This window comes from Phasianus colchicus, chromosome 32 (assembly GCF_987193195.1).
Source record: "Phasianus colchicus chromosome 32, bPhaCol1.hap1.1, whole genome shotgun sequence".
Classification (NCBI taxonomy): Eukaryota; Metazoa; Chordata; class Aves; order Galliformes; family Phasianidae; genus Phasianus; species Phasianus colchicus.
The window spans coordinates 139,028-158,794 of record NC_143467.1 but is presented as its reverse complement, the minus strand read 5'-3'; the positions used below and the strand labels follow the sequence as shown (position 1 = coordinate 158,794).

Below are 19,767 nucleotides of genomic sequence, written 5' to 3'. Positions count from 1 at the left end.
AGCGGCTCGCTACGCCTCACCGCGCCGAGCTCCGTAAGACGCGCGAGGGCAGGCCGGCCGAGGACGGGACCGGCGGCGCGCGCAGCCCCTCGCGGCGCCCGGCAGCCCGCGCCGAGCGGCCCGACGTCCCGCGGCTCAAAGCGCCGCCGCGCGAAGCGCGAACCGGCCGCTCGGCGCCGCGCATGCGCCGCCCCGCCCCGCGCTGTGACGTCGCGCGGCGCCGCGGTCGGCAGGGAGGGCGTTCCGCCGCGTGCGGCGGGGAGCTCCCTTAGCGGCGCGCGAGCGCCGGCCTTCCGCCGCTCCCTCCCTCTCGCTCGCTCCCTCTCCCGGCCATGGCACGGCGCACGAGGCCCGAGGTGGAGCGGTACGTCGCCTCCGTGCAGGCCGCCGCCTCTTCTCTCAGAGCGGTGAGTGCTGCGGCCCGGCCGGCGCCGCCGGCGGCGCTCCCTCGGCCTTCCCCGGGTCGCGGTGGGGGCCGCTCCCCGCCCGCCCCGTCCCTCCGCCCCTCCCGTGGGTGCCGGGCCCGAGGGCGGGCTCCTCCGGCGGGGAGTCGAAGCCGAGGGAGGCTGCCGGCGGGCGGGCGCGGAGTCGCCTCCTCGGAAACGCGGTTCGCCGCAGCTGCGCGCCTCGGAAAGCCGCTGAGCCCTCGGCGGCTTCGGAAGGAGCCCGGCGGCGGGGCGGAGTTCGGCTCCCTCCCGTTCCGTGGGCACGGTCCCCGGGCTTCCGGCCTTCCCTCTCTCGAGGAGCCGGAATAGGGAACGCGTGCCGTTCGGCTTTGGGCTCGTTTGGCCGCTGTGCGGCTGCTGTTGCCGTGGGTGCGACGGCGTTGTGAAACGCCGGCAGGAAGAGAGGGAGAGGCGGGGGGAAATAGCTCTGCTGCCTGCGTTGGTGGCTGGGCAGCCGGGTGATCCCCTGCTCTCTGGAACGACTGGCTGTGGAGCGCGGTCGGTGATGGAAGTAGCTGCTGGTCTTCCTGTTGCGTTGATTTTGGAGAGGAGGGTTGTGCGAGGCTGCCGGCGTTTCTTTTGAAGTTCCTTTCCAGCCCCGTTTACGAGGAGGCGGGGCAGGCGAGAGAGGAAGGTGACAGAAGCATGGACAGGAGGAGCTTGATTTGTGGCATTTGTTTTCTTCTGCAACGTAGATAGGTTGCAAGAGAAACAGCTTGTATGTAGCTGACCCCATTCTCCTCTCTTTAGTCGGAAGTGTGCTTGTGAAAAGTAACAAGTGTGAGGACTTGCTTTGCTACTAACCTCAGTTTCGCTTTGGTAGCCTTTGCCAGTTACTGGGAAGAAATGTTATTTTCTTACTCCTGTGTCTTTCAAAAACAAAGCCCAGAGTACAAGGAGTGAACTGGAGCTGATAGCTGTGAAGACACTTTCGGAAGTATGATGCACCCCTGGAAAGAAGGGTCTCCCTACTCAATTACTTCAAAAGTACTGTATATTTAAAATGTACCTTTTGTTTTCTTTTTCTTCAGAGATCGTTAAAAGGATTCTTTTTTGCTAAGCTGTACTTTGAGATAAAAGAATACGAACTTGCTAAGAGGTAATAAACGTTACGTATGTTGTTCTGTTCTTTAAAGTGTGATGGGAAAGCTAAATGAAGTAGAGTGGAGAAATGAAGACCGTTGTCATGCTGTTTTAAGGTAGCAGCAAATGGGAAATGTGGTGCCATTTAAATCTTCCTAAAACGGCAACTTAAAGCATGGGTAGTTACATGGTGCTGTAAAAACCCATCCGGTAGAAATGTCTTTTATGCCATCGTGTTACGTCCTTCTTACAGTTCCTGTGAGCTACTGCTTTATTTAATGAAGGCCAGTGCTTGCAGGCAAATATGCAACATCTGTACGTGTAGCAATAATGTTGTGCCTTACTTGAAGATCTAGATCAAGCCCCTTGAACTAAATACAGCTAACTGTCCTGTATGACAGATTAAAGTCCCACGTTTGCTGCAAGGTGTGGGGGGACTTGTAATACTGAGGAATACTGATCCTTCTGGTTTTTCTTTCTTTCTTTATTTACTCTGTAGATATACATCTATTTATCTCAGTGTCCGAGAGAGAGATCCCAAAGCGCACAGGTTTCTGGGACAGATCTACGAGGCTCAGGATAACACGGAAAAAGCTTTTGGGTGTTACAAGGTAAGATAGTCTTCTTCCCGCTGCCCTTTGGACTAAGAATCTTTGAGCCCTGTAGAATTCTGCAGTAGGCTGCTGCTGAAAGACTGGACTGAGAGTGTTTTTCAGTTGCATTGTTTGTTTTCTTGTTAGCGGTGGGCTTTTTGTTTGTTTGTTTCCTCAGAGGTAGAGGGAATGGGGCAAATACAGTTCCGATTAGGTAAGCATATAAATGTGAACTTCACAGTCTGTGTTTCATTATTCGGGCACCGGGGAGGGAGAGGATACACACAAAAGTCTTGTTGCCAGCACAGTGACTGAGTGCCATCAGTCTTTGTGACTTAATTCTGTTTTCCGGAATCCTCCGTATTAGGTTAGGCTAGAGATACCCCTGGTCTGGCTGTCTGAGTAGAGCAGCAGCGGGTGGTAGAGGAGCTGGTTTTGACATTGTTTCTCTTACGGTGTTCTGAATTCCAGCAGTTGTCTGGGTGTTACAAACCAATGGTGGCCTTCTTGAAAGGGAGGCTTTTCTTAAAGTAGTGAGAAAGTATTTATTGATAGTTCTAATTTGACTTGCTGGGTCTGTTTAATGGGGGACATGTTTGACATGTTTTCTTTCTTGTTCTACGTGGACTGCAAGATCAAGTTACTAGTAACCTTTTTTCTTACGTGTATGCATGGGGAAAACCAGCGTTCTGTGGAGCTGAATCCAATGCAGAAAGATCTTGTACTGAAGATTGCAGAGTTACTATGCAGTAACGACATCGCTGATGGAAGAGCAGAGTACTGGGTTGAGAAAGCTGCCAGGCTCTTCCCTGGGAATCCTGCTGCTTACAGATTGAAGGTAAATTCCAGCTTCTGATCTCTGTTCTGTGCCTAGAAGTAACTTTAGTTGCATCAAGCGATGGGAAAACCACGGTAGTAATATTATCCAAGAGGTCAAGATTAGATAGGTTAAGTATTGTCTCTATTACATGACTACACTGCTTTCTAGTTTTTTTTTTGAGTTGAAAACTGTCAAGTGTAGGAGATGCTGTTATTCCCTAATACTGTGTAAATGCTTTCAGTCATACAATCTCACTTTTGTACAAGTGTTAGTTTTCTGGAGCACAACTGCAATGAAATCAAAGTCTTGAGAGGCTTGTGCTTTGGGATTTTTTGTGTGGTTATGTTATTTTATTTTATTTTTTTAGACAAGCTGTTCTGTATTGACGTGTGGCATCTTTGAACCAGGTGGTTTGACAGTCTTAACTTAGCATCTAACTTAGCATCTACAAGATGCAAACTCTAAAGCTTTGGGTTTTGTGTGTTTTGTTTTTTTTTTTCCCTCACTTCTAAAATGTTTGTCAAACTCTCTGTAGCACCTACCAGCTTTCCAGAGCAGTTTGAGTAATGTAGCCTGTAATGGCGATGAGAAAACAGTCAGGTAACATAGTTGCTGAAGAGGCTCTCGTAGAGAATGAAATTTTAACGTGTTGCCTTCATATGTGATAGGAGCAGTTACTGGAGCGTAAAGGCGAAGATGGCTGGAATCAGCTCTTTGATATGATGCAAACCGAGCTCTATGCGAGACCAGACGATCCCTACCTTAACATCAGACTGGTTGCTCTCTACCGTTCAAATAATAGATTAAGAGATGCTGTGCTTCATTGTCAGGAGGCGGAGAAGAAAATACCTGTAGACTCCAGCTTGGAGTGGTGGTTGTGCGTCATAAAGACATTTGAGGTATTTAATCATGTTTTGATCCTGTCATAATCTCCCATGTCCTTGAAGCTGGTGTTATTCTCTTAGTATCGTTACAATGGCAGCTAATTCTCAAGTGGCTTAACTCCTTTAAATGTAATGTCTGTGGAAACAATGATTTATTTAGGATTTTCTTAAGCCTTAAAGAGTTGTTTAGTTTCTAGCTGAGGTATTAAGTTAGATACAGCAGCTCCATCAGGGAGGGAATTGCTGAGGCAAATAGTTCCTGGAACATTGCTGCTGAAGAATACGTTAACATCTCACCTGGGAAACTGGATTATGTAGCAAGATGTTCTGGAGAAACTCTTGCCTTCATAGAAGGATGGCGGTTCCTCATTCTGTGATGAACTTTATTCTTTAGGAATATCTTGAATCAGTACGAGACTTGGAGGCTGATAAAAATAATTGGAGAGCTGTCAAGAAGGATCATCTGCTGGCCTATTCTTGCTTGGTTAAAATAACGCTTGCTTCTAGAGATGTTTGAGAGAGCAGAGGGGCCCTTGAAAGGTACTCTTTTAACTGTTCTGCTTATTTAAAAAAAGAAAAAAAAAGAAAAAAAATGAATATTTTTTCTGGGTCACCGAACTTCTAGCAGGCATCATTTTCAGTGAGTAGCTGTTTTATGGATGGAAGAGGAGTTCCTCTGTACTAACTGCAAAGGGCAAATGTTGCTAGGCTTGATCCGCAAGCTGTGTCTGAGCTAAAGGCCTCAGAGAAGACTCAGTGATAGGGGTCTAGTATAAATCCTGGGAGACCAGGACTTGGTTGAAAATGAATCTTTTCTATGTTCCAGTTTTGATCGTGTGCTTCACTCTGTGAAGCCGTGTGCGAATGGACCTGATGAGCTGTCTCGTACCTTCCTTGAAATGAAAGGACACTTCTACATGCACGCTGGAACTTTCCTGCTGAAAACGGCCCAGAACAACGAGGCACAATGGAGAGATGCATGTGAACTCGCAGCATTGTGTTGTCTGAAAAGTTTCCACGTAAGTCACTCTTCAGTTTGTGCCTGTAATTGTTGCAGTTCTTGAATGCTCTCACTGTACGCGCACTGAACGCCTGCATTCCAAAAACTAACTACTGTTTTTGAGGCTGTCTCCTGGCCAAATCTTACCCTTCCATACTTGTTTAAAAGATTTCAAGTAGTGTGAAGAAAATCTCATCTGTTTCACTTGTCAGAAGTAAAGTGACTAAGGGCTAATGAGTGTGTTTCCTATAGGCTATTCCCTTCTCTGTAATGCAGCTAAAATAACTAGTATTAAGGTTAGTGGTATGGGGGGGAGGGGAATGACCTGAGTAGCTCTCATATACTAATTGCATAAGCAGCAGAGCTTGATCAAGCTTAATTCTTTGCTTTATGGAATAAAATCAGCTTTCCCTTTTGCACAAGTGCTTGGGTTCAAAACATCGCTTTCTCTTGTGCGCTCTTACAGCTATTTGCAATTGTTCAGTTACTCACCTTGTGTCCTTTTCAGGAAAGAAACAAGCTTGTTTCCTAACTTTTAAGACTAAATGAGGGTGAGTTGTTTTTTGTTGAGAAGAAGCTGTAGCAGTTCTTTTCTTTCTTTGCCAGGTTCCTAAACCAAAGTCAAAACTAATAAGAGGAGATCGTGCTGGGCAAGATGCGCTGGAAATGTTGGCCTGTGACCGAAAAAGCCAGTCTGGTAATAAAAACTAAGAATTATAAATGTTCCATTTTATGAGCAGTTAATGTCAGAGTTAATGGCTTGTTAAAGAGCACACTTGGCGTCTTGGAACATGCTATCAAATGTTCTGTATTTTGGCTACGTATGAAATACAAAAGAGCGGTTTGATCCTGACACGTAACGGGCTTTCTCTTTTTATTTCCAGGACATTAAGATAGAATTTAACTTTCAGTGTCTCCAAGCCTGCTGGTTTCTGCCTACTAATATACTATTTGTAAGCATTGCTAGTCCCAAGTATAAAAGAAAATATTGCTCCTTTCCTGTCGCTTTTGTTCCCTTCTTGTTCCAACAGGTTTGGTGCATTTTTTTTTTCATTTTTTTGATGAAGCCGAGGTAGTTGTTTTCAGTCTTCATTATCCTGTGGGCTCTAGGTGAAAACGAAGAAAACACCGGGCATCAGGCTGAATTGTTCCTGAATAGAGGAGACTGACAGCTACTTATTTTGAAGACAATTGCAGTGTCATTGTAATAAAAATACACAGTAATTCTGGAGAACTGGATTTGAAAATGCCTTGGGACTGCTGTCAGCCCATATGCTAAAAGGGTGACTTAATTATAGGGAGAGTGTAAGTTAGAAATTTGTAAATATCATAAGGGGAAGTCTGGATTCCCAGCCTAAAGCAGCAGGAACAACCCACTGCATCAAATATTGTTGTCCTTGTTTAAGTTGAGTGTTCTTATGTGACATTACGTTTTTCTAGGTCATATGTTGCTGAACTTAAGCCACGGCAAGGAAGACTTCTTGAAAGAGATTGTGGAAACTTGCAAACAGAAGTGGTTTATTTACATTGTTTGAAAGCCTGTTTGGGAGTGGAGCTTCTAAAGAGAGGTCTTTTCTCAGCACAGATGATATGGGAGATGTCAGTCCCCAAGCACCAGAGCAGGGAGAACTGAGTAAATACGATATTGGTAAGAGATGCTACTTAAACTCAACATAAGCATGACTGTATTAGAGGTTCTTCTACAAGTGCTTCATTTGCCACAAAAGACAAGTGTCTGTAATAGCTGCTCGTGGTTGCCCTACTCAGAGGGTGCTTTGCAAGAAGTTTCACTTTCAGCTGTAGCTGAGGGGCAGTATCATCATGCCAGGTTCTGAAGAATTTCTCACATACTTCTTGCTTCCACACTGTTGTCTTCTGGTCTGTTCTGACTCATTTCCAATTGAAGCTGGAAAGTGCTTGTATGCTGATGAGTGCTGATAGGAAGGCCCACATTATTATGTGTAATCTATGAACACAGGTGACAGGCATGAAAATGAAATAATTCCAGGATGAATTGTGAACTAATGATATCTTCCCATTTTTTAGGCTTGATGATGAAGTCTGGCTTTGAATTCGAGTGTAACAGGAGTAGAATGATACCTTTCCTAACGAGGACGCAGATCCTAGCTTCTTGCAACCCTTGTTTTTGCATAGGTGCTGTTCAGATGCACAGTGGTAGTCTCCAGCACCTTGCATGGCTTGGCTTGCAGTGGAATTCCATGTCAGTGTTATTCCCGCTGCGCAGATCATTACAACAACTTTTCCACTTGCCCCAAGAGACATCGAGACTGGAAACAGATGCTCCTGAGTCCATTTGCCTGTTGGACCTTGAAGTAAGCAAGCTTCCTAAGTTCTTAAATGCATTTAAATGCCTGTTTTTTGCTACCTAATACCTTCTGTTTGTTTGTTTTCACCAAAACAGGTTTTTTTACTCGGGATGGTGTTCACTAGCAACTTAGAACTGCAAGAGAAGTTTAATACTCAGCGTGGCACACATCAACCTCTGTTCTTACCGTTGCTGCTGTGCAAACAGTTCTGTACTGAGAAGCAAAGATCCTGGTGGGATGCTGTTTGTGCTCTTATGCAGAAAAAAACAACGTAAGGCTGCTTCAGTTTGGAAATATTGGAACCAACCTTCTAGATGGCTTCTGGATTGATTCCCATAGGTTGCGTAAAACTAGTTCCTTTTGTTTGACATTGTTTAATCAATGAAAATTATATAAAGGAATATTATATAATTTAATAATATTAAGATGTTATAATAATGAAATAAGCAAGAGAGTTAGGCACAGCGAGACAAAGAGAATAAATAGGAGGCTTACCTGGGTCATGGGCTTGCTCAGGAAACTCCAGTGGAGTGGATCTTCTGAAGAGAGAGAGAAAGAGAGAGATCCTTCCCCACTGGTAGTGAACTCTTAAATGGGTCTAGGAGAGGTGGAGCCAGGCTCCACCCCTTCCTGCAGCACAGGTGAATTGCTTTCACCTGTGCTCCCAGGGCTGACTCATTGCTCGCCTCAGGTGACTAATCAGAGGTTCAGGCTGTGACTCAGCAGTTCCCATACAGACATCCTTTAAACGTTAAATGTTTTTTGCTGTAGGGGTGTGAGATGCTGAAGAACTTTGTAAAAACGGGCTTTACATTTCTGACAGTGCATTTGTAAAGAAGAGCTAGCTTAGGACTAAAGCTGCTTGTTATGTTCATCAAACAAATGACGTGTGAACCGATGAAAAAGAGGGAATACTAATTGAGGAATATTTCTTTTGATATTCAGACCAGACTCGGCAACCAAACTGAAGCTTCTTGTACAGCACGGAGTAAGTACTGTGCGAGCCCTGGAGAAACACGGCCTTCAGCCTGCCTTAATTATACACTGGGCAAGAAGCCTGCAAAAAACAGTACGTTAAGATTATCTGTAAATAAGTATCATCTGTTTTTCTCTAATTTTGCAAACTTAATAGACTAAACAAAATCAGATGAGTATGTAGTATTGAGAACTGCTGCTACTAATTTTGATGGGGTGTCATGCAAGGCAGTTGCTCTAGTCAAATACTCTCTACCTCACTACTTTCTTAACAGCACAAGTAAAAGCAAAGTTGTTTTTTACCTGTGTGTTATTTTCTGTGACTCTATAGAGACACCTCCTGAAATATGTCCCACGCGTCAGAGAAAAATTCTTGGAACTTGTCAAGAAAACAACTGCATCAGAGAAGAATAAGTATGAATAACACTCTACTTAAATTTTCTGTGATAGTTTGAATTTCTCTTCTTCAACAGGGCGTTAGCCTTAACTCCCACGACCAGAAAGAATATATTGGAAGAAGCGTCTACTACTGGAAGAAAACTTTGCTTAGCTTGAGAACTATCAAAAAGCACAGAAGTATTCCTGAACCTGCATATCCTCTCTTCAGACATTTCCATAGTGTGGACATCCAGGTACTGAGGGATTATTCAAAGATGAGAGTAAGAGGGGTTGTATGTCACAGGCTTACATATGAATTGTTAGCTGGTTGGTTTGTTTTTTGTTTCAGTTGGCTTTGTGTGTTGATGGGTGGTGGTTGGTTTTGGTTTTTTTGGTTTTTTTTGTCACTGTACTGCTAATACTCAGATTTGGTAGTATCTTTCTGTTGAACTTCTGAGTTTTAAAACACTCTGATTGGAAGATACTGAACTGTCTTAATACCACCTCCTATTTGACTACTGTATGGGAACTGCTGAGTCACTACAACTACTTACTAGATGCTTACAGTCACTGACTGTTCCAAGTGTCCTCACTGTGTCATGTGACTTGTCTTTTGCTTTGGTTGTAGGTCTTCCAGGTTGCAGCCTATGAAGAAGAGGCACGTGTAGTTTTTGCAATGCTGGATGCAGCTGAAGGCAAAACTGATGATGCTTTATTAGCGTTTGAAGCTATTAAGAATGTGGTTTCGTACTGGAATCTTGCTACTGTAAGTTTGTAAATTGCATTACCTCAAAATGCTTTTCTATTACTTACGTTCCGACCGATTATTCCTAATCCATATGCTGTTACTTAGCTTTACCAAAGAAAGGCAGAAGAGGTTGAGGGTGATGATACGTTACCAGAAGAACGCAAAGCCTATCTTGTTAAAAGAAAGCATTACCTGATGAAGATCATTGACGAAAGCTCCTCTGACCCGTCAGTAGCTGACAAAGTAAGTAAAAGAATTAATGCTTGTGTGAGTTGTTGTCTTACGTTAATGTTAACAGACATACGGCTTTCCTGGGGGAACAAAAACAACAAAAAACACCCAGAATTTCTGTGCAGAAAGCCTTGCAAACTGTTCAGCCGTAGATCAGAGCACAGCCTCTTGCTCTGAGGAAGAATTGCGATCATGACTTGCATTTCAAATACATTTCTAGCTGCCGGTATCTGTTAAAGCTGTAACGGAAATGGTGAATGCAGTGATCCAGGAGCTTGGAGAGAATGGTGAAGAGGGAAGTCTTGCCTCCGGAAATATCTCACCAGCTGCACACGTGGAAGTAAAATATTCAATTCCATCACCTAAGAAGTTCTCTTTCTCGCCAACAAATACCTACCAGGTATATTAGCCGGTTACTCTTCTAGGGAAGTGTTACATTTGTATAAAAAAATCCAAGTTCAATTAGTTTTTTCTTTTCTTTCCAGTTTTCTCCTAAGACTCTCTCTCAGTGGGCAGAAGATCACAAGTCCTTACTTCAAAAGCTGTGTCAGCACGTGGAAGCTTTAACGGTAAGCAACTTTAGTCACTATATTCGATGCAGCTGGTAAGTACTTTGTGACCCAAGCATTGAACTTCCCTTACCAGGCTACCTCTTAACTCAGTGAAGAGAACTGCTATAAACATCTGCTTAAAGTGAGTTCAAGAGTAAAACTTTGTTGCCTACAAACTCTGATTTGGTACTCAGATATGGGAAGTAATCCTGAGGATTGTGCGTGCAGAAAGTTGTGCTTTCTTCAGCTTAGCTACTGTCATCTTTGTTCTGGGTTTATTTCTAGCTTCAGGGAACAGTCTCAGTTTCGTAAAGCATGGGAAGATCATAGATTATTGCAGCACTTAACTCATCTTTTTTTTGTGTGTGTGTCTCAGACCTTGAACATGCTTTTAAATAGCAGAGGAGCGTAGGGATCGTTCCTTAGGTTTTCTCCAAATACCGATGTAATACGTTTACATGCTCTTAATTGAAACACTGTCTTTAATAGAATGAAATACGGGAAATGAAACGTAATAGTTCCAGTGTAAATGTATCATCTCACTGCTGGCCTGCTGGAAGCTATGAAACAGGTACAGTGTCAGATGGTTATCGGAGAGCACAAAATCTTCATGAAGCTCCTTTAAGGGGTAAGTTGATGCTGAATTTTTAATTGAACACTTAGCTAAACGGAGTAAGACTTCTGAAAATGTTTCTGCAGTGTTCTGAGATGAATGAGTAAAACTGGTCCCCTGGGAAAGTTCACTCAAGTCAGTAATCACAAAAACTGGATATAAGCTCCTTTCTTGGTGTTCCTTTTCAGTTGCTACCTCTGGCCCATCTGTTCACTGTAGCCAGTCACCTGCTTGTAACTCGCAGTATCTTCAAAGAACTGCTGCAACCAGTGTAACACCAACAAAGGTGAGGACGTACGAATCCGCTCAAGCCATTTCTACTGATGTGTTGAACTGGTTTTGATTCTGTGTGTAGCAGGATATAACTGTGGTTCCCTAGAGAGCGTTTACTAAACTTGAGGTCTGCTGGAGACAGGCAGAAAGTTCCGTAATCAGCTAAGCTTTGGGATATTGGGTTTGGGAGAAACAGCCAGCAAAGCATGTTTTTAACCTGCTAACATATGTCCTCTGCTCGTTGTCTGCAATGTTCTTTTCTCCAAAATAGTATGGGGGCTTGATTTTATTTTTATTTTTTTTTAAATACTAAAGAAAAATGAGTCTATTCAGCTTACGCTTCTCCCCAGTCTGTGTTTTCAGATACCACTCAAGTTTTGAACGTATGATTTTAGTTTAAACTGATTAGAGTTGAAATGTAATTTTACGGTACGCCTTGCTATTAAGAGTACATGTTGCATGGGCTTTAGCACCCTAATCCCTTTTCCTCCTTTTCCACAAGGAAGTAACGGTGCTTTTTCTTTAGGCACCTGTCTGTGGCATGGATGGACTTGCACCTCAGCAGCGTAGATACGCTCATCAACAAGCAATCCGCACGCCACCTCTGCGAAACACTTGTGCTGCTGTGTTTCCTCAAGACACGTATGGCGCACCTTTGCATTTTGATGCTCCATCTGCTGGAATCATTTCGCCTCGTGGTGGTGATGATCGCTACAACTACAGCCTTCCACAGGCAAGCACAAATCCACCACTGCCTGAACCAGGCTATTTCACAAAACGTGTGGTTTTAAAACCTCTAGAATCCAGTGTTAGTGCCGCACAGGACAAATTGGGATCTGCCTTTGCTTAAAAAGGGGGGGCCAGTGGAACTGTGACATCTGTTTAGTAAGAAATGAACTCACTGCCCCAAAATGTGTTACTTGCCAGAATACAAGCAAAACTAATTCAGAAATATCTCTTCAAGAATTTTCCTTGAAACTTGAAGGGAAAACACCAGCATGTACCTCTCAGAATCTTGCAGATGGTGAAGCAAAGCCTGCAGAGGAAGGATGTAATTTTTCGATGTGGATGCCTCTCGGTGGATTTAAATTTGGTATACAGGAGTCCAGTAAAAATACCACTAAGAAAGATGATCCATCCAAAGAGTGTACAACTGACTTGACAAACATGGATGAAAAAGACAAAAACGAACTGCCTTCAAGTAGTGGAGTTACACTCCAGTCTCAAGAAACAGCAGACAGGGACAAGAGTGAGCACACCCGTGAGAAAGGCACGTTGGTAACATCTCATGTTTCTCGTACGAATGCAGCCAAAGCATCTCCTTGTGGTAACAACGCTGTAGCTGTGCTGGAGGAAGCTACCAGGGAGAGAAGCGACCTCGGCCATGGTGGTGATGCTTCTGATGCCACTGTAGAAGCTTTAGAGGTATCAAGCACCTCTGAAACGCCAGCAAAAACGGAGGTTTCTGCTCCAAAGTTTGTATTTAGATCTGAATCTGTCAGGAGCGTTTTCAGTAACAAAGAGACATTCCCGTTTGGGAATACTTCAGCCCCCGGCTCCCTCTTTGGATTCAGCTTGAATTGTCCAAGAAAGAGCGATGAAGGAACTTCAGCATCTCGGAAAGCAGAGCAGGAAAAAGCAGGAGTAGCTGAACCACCCAAAAGCTGTAGTGCTGCTCAGAAACCTTGGGAGAGCGAGGCATCCCAGCCAGCTCCTTCGGCACAGGGTGGGGCCTCCAACTTCTCGTTCAAAATCCTGGAGAAAGGTGAGTGTTAATTGAACCAGTAATTTATTCAAGTGTGCAGCTCATTAGTCAGTCACTTGTTAATGCTGGTCATTGTGTATTACTTCTTCTGTCTTAATAGTATGTTGTTTCTTTCAGTTCTAATGCACGTCTGTGAATCTTCAAATCCTAGACTTTCAACTTGAGTAAATACGAAGTTGTAGTTCTTTGCACGTAAGAACAGAAACGTGCCTTATGCAGGACTCAGTGCAGCTCTGTAGTGAGAAAGGGAGTTGCGGGTAGGATTTTGGAATCTATCCGAGGCGTCAGAGTTGATCTTAGTGTTGCTTTTTTTGTAGGGAAGGAGTTTGGTACTGCTAGAACCAGGAGATGCTAATATTGTTTAAACAACGAGGCGTTGTTTAAAATGTCAGGGTGAAGTGCTGACAGTGCATTTTTTGTGTTGAGCTGGCAGTTATTGTGTTCAAGGCCTCGCTCTGACTAGTAACCTACGAGAACAGCAGTTGTGCTTGAGCTTCAACTTGAATTATCCCTTCAACTAGGAGGCATCCTTCTTGTCTGCTTCCATTCCTTTCCAGTAACTTCACATCTTTAGCTGGAGCCTTTGTTTGTCGTGGTTTTTCTTCTTGTACTTCCCAGAAGTGTTGTGAAATAAGCTCTATTCAGTCTCTGGTTAATATCATCTGGAGTTCCAAATTCTCAAAGTTCATCGGTAGCACACGCTGCTGCTGACTGCTTTCCGTTTCCTACTTTCTTTTTCAGTCCTTGGTTTTGCTTTTCCTCTGTAGATGATACCCATATGGCTCTTCTCTGTGGTTGTATTTTGTTTGGCGTATGGCCATCAATAATTCTTGTAACAATATGGAAATGCTGACCTGTTCTTGGTCTGAGACTTGAATTTCAAAAGGAAAGTGTATAGTGCTACTAGAACCAGCAGACAACATTTACAATATGTTTACAATATTTAAATTGAGAAAAACTGTCATCTTCCATTTGGCCAGTCACTCTTTCTGAGGCTGTGAGTGTCTGTGTACTAATAAAAGGTGGCACGTATTGAGCTTCCAGAAATATAAGTAAATGTCAAAGGAAGCTAGTATTTGTAGTGGCAGTTGCAAGATTGAAGTCTTCATTATTGCATGGAGGTTCTTTGATAGCAGCAGAAAACCCAAGTATGACGGATTTACAGTTCCTTGGTTATCCTGAATGAGTGTCTTTTTACATAATGATGTTATTTCAAAAGCTCTACATTTAAGATGTTCTGAATATCGTTAGGTTACTTTATAATGTATGTGCCAAAAATGATCACGGTATTTAGCTGTCTTATCAGCTGTTTTCCACTAATTTTTGTGCTTTGCAGCAGACCCCCCAGTCAAACGTGAATGTGTTACTGCTTGGGAAACTAAATCTTCTGAGCAGAAGGCTAAAGGAGAAACTCCACAGGTCCCTTCTATGTCTGTCTGTGGCTTTAGTAGCAGTGCGGAGGATGCCAGTCCAGAAGGCTCTCAGAAAGAAGTAAAAACTCAAAGAAAAAGTACGAGTCAAGTCTTTACGAAAGTTTAGGCAATAAATTTGCAGTATTATTCTTAGACTATTTTCACTTAGTGAGAAATAAAGCGTCCGGCAGATTAAAAACTACTTGACTTGTTTGACTGTGTCTCAAGTCTGTTCTGGCACTGGAACTATGGTACTACTAAGAACTTAAGTTTCTCTGGGAGAGAAAGGAAACAGCTTTGCCTCCTAAAGTAGAAACAGCTTTGGCTAGTAGAATTCCTCCTAGCAGGTATGTAAGAGTTAAGTGATTTCAGAGCAGTTTCCAAGGGAAATGGTGCTTGTTTTGGAATCGTACTGCTTCAAAGGTACTTCAGTCTCTTATTGAGTCAAAGCTGTGTGTGTTTTAAGAGTGATGAAGAATGTCTGAAACCTTCCAACAACAATTCTTGTTTGTTTTTTTGTTTTTCCCCAGTTGTTCACTTCCCTTAATCCCTGTTAGTTAGCTGCTCTGAAACATTAGTAGCACTATAGGAAAGTTGGAGACTGAGAACTTACTATCATGTTTTTACTGTACTGCTGTTGTAAATAAATGAAGAAATTTATCAATTTCTGGAAGGGAGGGAGGGGAGAGAGAAAATGTGGCTTTTTTGGAGGGAGTCGTTATTCTTAGTGTCCAGACTTAATGTAGTTTGAAGTTTGTATCTTAGGCTCTTATGGCTTATTTGCTTACTGTTTTATTAATCGTACTGACTCAGTCTCTACAAGTAAGGAAGAATTACATACTCCATCAACCAGTGAAGCAACAGCAACAGTATTTGTGCAGTCAGCTGCCAGCAGCGGAGAAGCAGAATCCACAGAAACTGCTCACGTGTCAGAGAATTTACCAGGAGGTGGTGATACAGCTTTTTAGGAAGTAGAACAACTTGCTTGAAGAAGCCTGATGTAGCTTTGTAAGGCTTAACTCAGTTGTTCATGTCTGGATTTCGTGTTTAACCTTAGTATGCCTAATAAGAGGAGAAGCTTGCAATGACTGTAGTCTTCTAGTTTGGCTTCCTGTAAAGAATAGAACTTAATTGCAGGTTAGTATAATGACTAAGCAAGACTGATAGAGCACAAAAAAACAGTATGTAGTGTCCTTTAACTGGAACAGTTAATCTGATGAAGTCTGCAAAATGTTGTCTTCCTCTTTCTGCAATATCTTGTCTGCCTTTCCTCATCCGTTAATCATATTACGACGTCTGTTGTTTTCTTTCTTGCCTTGCCTGCTCTCTTTCTCCTTCAGAAATGCTTGTCTGTCACATGTTTCTCCAGTTCTTTCAAGCTTTTCTTTAACTGTGGAAGATGTGTTAATTGAAGGATGTTAAAAGGCAGTAATGTGCACATATAAAGTGAGGAGGATACGCAGCTGTGAGGCCTCCATTTATTATTTTCAGTTGATTCTTATTCTGATCAAATGCCAGTATTAAGTTACTTAGCAGCCTTCATAAGGGGAACACCTGGAATGCTAACAGTGCTGGGTTATCACTCAGCACATCATTCAGCAGACCTGAAATTTCACTGGGAAATATGCCGGCACACTTGATAGCTTAAAAATGAATTTCAAAGGCTGAAATCTGTTGGGCTCTCTCCTTTTGAGAAGGCAGGGCTGTTCGGTCACTTCAGTGCATGATGAGTATAGAGCTGTGGGTACAAAGCCACTGAAGAAAGGAAAACATCGAATGATTTTGGATTATGATGTCAGAATTGTAACAGTGTTGTTGGTGACAATTTCTGGGGGAAATCACGCATTACTGTGCTGTGTTTTAGGTGGAGGTAGTCTGGAGAAGAAGATGAAGGAATTCCCTTCAAAGAGAGGGCGAAATTTTACAGTTGGGCCAGAGATGCTGCTCAGTGGAAGGAGCGCGGTGTTGGAGAGCTCAGGGTCCTCTTCCATACACAGAAGAAGTGTTACAGGATCCTTATGAGAAGGGACCAAGTTCTTGAGGTGTGTGCAAAGCATGTCATCGCTAAAGAAATGAACTTAGTGCCCTCTGAAACATCAAACAGTATTTTAATTTGGACAGCTACAGGTGATGCTGGTTAGTCGGTTGAGTGGTTTTTACAGTTCTTTTCAGTATCTTCTGTAGTTTGTTTGGCTTTGTTTTACCCTGGAGATTATACAGAACAAAAGCTGCTGATCTCTGGCTGCAGTGACTAGAGCTAAGGAAATCTCGGATTTGTTTTCAGATGGTGAAGTGAAAGTAGAGCAATTTGGGGTCAGAGCTAAAGTTCAAGAACTGGCCAATTCTTTTGAGAGGAGATTTGAAGAATGCCAGCAAAGCTTGTCAGAGCTGCAGAAGGGCCACCTCTCTCTGGCAGCGGAGCTGTCAAAGGACACCAACCCTGTTGTTGTGTATTTTGTTTCTGACAGTGACGAACCTTTAGGACACACAACCACGGAGCTGCTTTCAAATATTGTCCCTCGAACAGCTGAAAATTTCAGGGACCTGTGCACAGGGGAGAAAGGCTTGTGGGTTCAAGAATACCACATTTCACAGAATAGTTAGTGACTTCGATGTCAGGTAAGCTTAATGTGAAGGCTTTTCATTGAGAGAAAAAACCCATCTGGGCTGCAGCACTCCATGAATCCTGCCTGAAAGTGGGCTTTTCCAGTTCTTGAATGTGGTGAGAGTAGCCGAAATCAGCAGGGCTGCAGTCAGCAGCGATGCCTCAAGCTTTCCCGACACTTCTAGAGACCATCGTATTTTATTCTTGGAAAGCTATGACTTCATGGGAATGCCACAGACTTGCATGTTAGACTTCGTTTCGTTCATACCTGTTATCTGCCTGATCACTTCTCTTTGGCAGCTGTTTGATCTGTAGGCTCTTCAGAGCCGGGTGTCAGCCTTTGGCAGCAGCAGGAGGCGGAGCTCCCGACGTATTGCAGGCAGCGTTTGCACTGCTCAGGGCCTTGGCTGCAGCGTGCGTGCAGAGAACAGCGTGAGTGTTTGGCATGGCTGTGCAGCAGAGAATATGAAATGGTAGTTTTCTCACTTCCTCAGTTCCTCCCAGCACAGGACTCTGTGGTAGATCAGAAATTGGTGTGCGTGTTGGATTTGCTGTTTAGCAAGTGCATTCTCCTGCTGTATCTCTGTGTGTCTTTGTATTCTACTGTACTTTGACTGCGGGAGTTTTCTCGCAGGAGGGTCAGGGCCATCCAAACTCAGTTCTGTTGTGCTTTGAGTATGGAGCTCTTTCAAGCCTTGATTCTAGGCCTAGTGGAGTAGAAGCCAACACTGTGTGAACAACAGTTGAAAAGTGTCCTTTTCTAGAAGAGGAGCAAGGTGATGTAATTCTAGCGATTCAGTTGCAGGCTTCTTTTAACTTTGTGTAGCATGGCATTTTACATCCTGTTACTATGTTTCCTACAGGTGAGTTTCTTATTGGTTGCGTTACTAAAGCTGTGAACAACCACTGGAAGTGCTTCTGTGATATCTGCCAACAAGTATTGGCAGGAGTTGGATTCGTCAAGAATAACGGCAGGTGGGTCTTCACCCTTCCTTCTATCACTGGTAATGATGAAAATGGAATGACAGTTGGGAGGGATGTAGAGGTTATGGTTCCTAAGGCTTTCCTGCTGAGATGGAGTAACCAAAGTGTCTTTTATGAGAAAAAGGTCTAAGAATGCATCACAAAACTGAGAGCCCGTTTTGCTATCCAGCTTCCAATCTAAATTTCTGAAGAGTCTGAGGGTAAACATGGGAGTGGGGCGGGATGAAAGACTGCAATTTTGCAGCACAGGGTGGTACCATAGGAAATAGGAAATCTGGGTGCAAACTTGCTTATAGCAGCAAAATGATTGACATTATTTTTCTAATACAAAGGGCAGAAAATTGGTTGTCTTTGGCTGCTTCAGTCATTATCTTGCCTATGTTCTTTGCTTTTAGTTGAGTTGCACAAAGTGTGTTTTTCTTTTCAGATTTCCTTCATCTCGTTTCATCAGCTTCTGCAGCTGCAGAATACATAGCTGCACGTTTTTACATCCCCCAATGATGCATGGATGAGGGGGCATTGTAGGATACAACACACGTTACTAGTTGTTTGCTTTTTAGTACAAAGGAAGCTATCATTTCATTATCATGGCAGAGGCTGATTTGAAGAACAACCTGTAGTGTTGTCAGCGGTATTGTCAGCTTATATTTTTCTTTCTCTGATGTTTGATATCACGGGGAAAATGCAGAGGAGTGCATTTTTCTTTCCTTCAATTACATTTAAGTAAATCTAAAAGAAACCTGTGCTAAGAGAGCCAGAATGTAAGCCAGGCATGACTACAGCTTTCTAACCTGTTTGAGACAAGCTCCGTAGCTATTTTCATAGAGATTTGATGCATCCTACTTAGCAGGCTTTTCTCAGAATCAATCAAGCTTGTTTAAAAAAAATAATCATATTGAACTGTCGTATTTGATGCTGCTAAAGACATTATTATAGTATAAATCCTGTTACTGAAACAAGTGCTAAAAATTAAATGATCTCTACGGAAGCTCTCGAGTTGAAATTGTTCTATTCATGCTCTCAATTAATGAATTTTTGAACAGGAAGGAACTCACTGCTGATGCTCACAAACCAAAGAGAGAATAGTTACATGGTTTACCTGCTGTGACAAAATGGGCGTCCCCATCTGTGGAGCACATAGAAGACCAGTTGAAGGACGTGTGGTGAACGCTATGGGCAAACAGTGGCACGTGGAGGTAAGCATCAGCTGACACGTTGTCTTTCACAAGTGTAAAGGTTAACGTACTTACCTGGAATATCGCTGATCAGCTTCCATGAAAGGGTTAGAAAAGTGTGCAGCAGTGATCAGCAAATGCATCTCCTAATCCCATTTTCAACCTTGATGTGCCTGATCTTCCACTGAGAAAAGACCTCTGCCTGCGGAGCTAAAATCAGGAGATGTCCCAGGAAGCATTGCGAGGTCCTTGCAGAAGAAAATGTCACCAAGTGAGAAGCAGGATATATGGAAAGGCAGTAAAGTTCTGTGACAAATGTAGTGCTAGTGGGCATTATAACGTTTCTATGGCTTCGAGTTACTTGCCACGTAAGTATCTCTAAAGCAGTTTAGGTGACAGTTCATATTTCAAGTCTCTGTACAAGATTTACTTCTTTATCTTCCATTTAAGTTATAAAGATAAGCAGTCTAGTCCTTTTGTTGTGAAAATATCCTGTAGCATGTACTTTCTTCACAAGATGCAGTGGTGCTGAAAATGTAATCTTTGTCATTAATAACGTATCAGAATCACTTCAGTGCATTTTTTTTGTAACTTTTGGGTTGAAATGTTAAAGACAGTAAAAGGAATGTTATTTTAGTGATCTAAAAGTACAAAACAATAGTTGTAATTCTTATTTTCAGGATAGCTGGGCTAATCAGAATCTAGTTGCTCTTCAAGCTTAGTGTTGCTTATGTTGAGCTGTTTCAAGCTTTTACAGATGTTTAAATGAGAGCAGCTAATGACACCCAGTTTTCCCCAAGAACATAAAGACGACTTGCCACTCAGGAGTAGTGGTTTAACACAAAGCTTTTGAATGGCGTGGTCTTCCTTACAGCTGCAGTTCTAAGATGACTGTGTGTTAAGA

At 43.1% G+C, this 19,767-nt stretch overlaps 2 protein-coding genes across 2 annotated transcripts; both read left to right on the top strand.

Annotated features, from left to right (window-relative positions):
- The first annotated feature begins 332 nt into the window (after positions 1-332).
- On the top strand, positions 333-11,815 carry LOC149913949 (E3 SUMO-protein ligase RanBP2-like). The gene is given in 21 exon segments (XM_090128055.1): positions 333-407; positions 1,478-1,545; positions 2,029-2,140; positions 2,808-2,960; positions 3,611-3,841; positions 4,221-4,366; positions 4,653-4,845; positions 5,433-5,523; positions 6,267-6,327; positions 6,329-6,474; positions 6,981-7,159; positions 7,249-7,424; positions 8,099-8,222; positions 8,602-8,760; positions 9,135-9,272; positions 9,360-9,497; positions 9,706-9,885; positions 9,971-10,054; positions 10,526-10,664; positions 10,838-10,935; positions 11,449-11,815. Coding segments are annotated over 21 exon segments (3,015 nt in total). The 3' UTR covers positions 11,773-11,815.
- A 23-nt stretch (positions 11,816-11,838) lies between these two features.
- LOC149913948 (E3 SUMO-protein ligase RanBP2-like) lies at positions 11,839-16,557 on the top strand. Its single transcript, XM_090128102.1, has 5 exons — positions 11,839-12,687; positions 14,024-14,197; positions 14,913-15,047; positions 15,964-16,141; positions 16,384-16,557. Exons 1-4 carry the CDS (start codon positions 11,985-11,987, stop codon positions 16,119-16,121), a joined length of 1,170 nt encoding a protein of 389 aa, XP_089984228.1. The 5' UTR covers positions 11,839-11,984; the 3' UTR covers positions 16,122-16,141; positions 16,384-16,557.
- Positions 16,558-19,767: the final 3,210 nt, after the last annotated feature.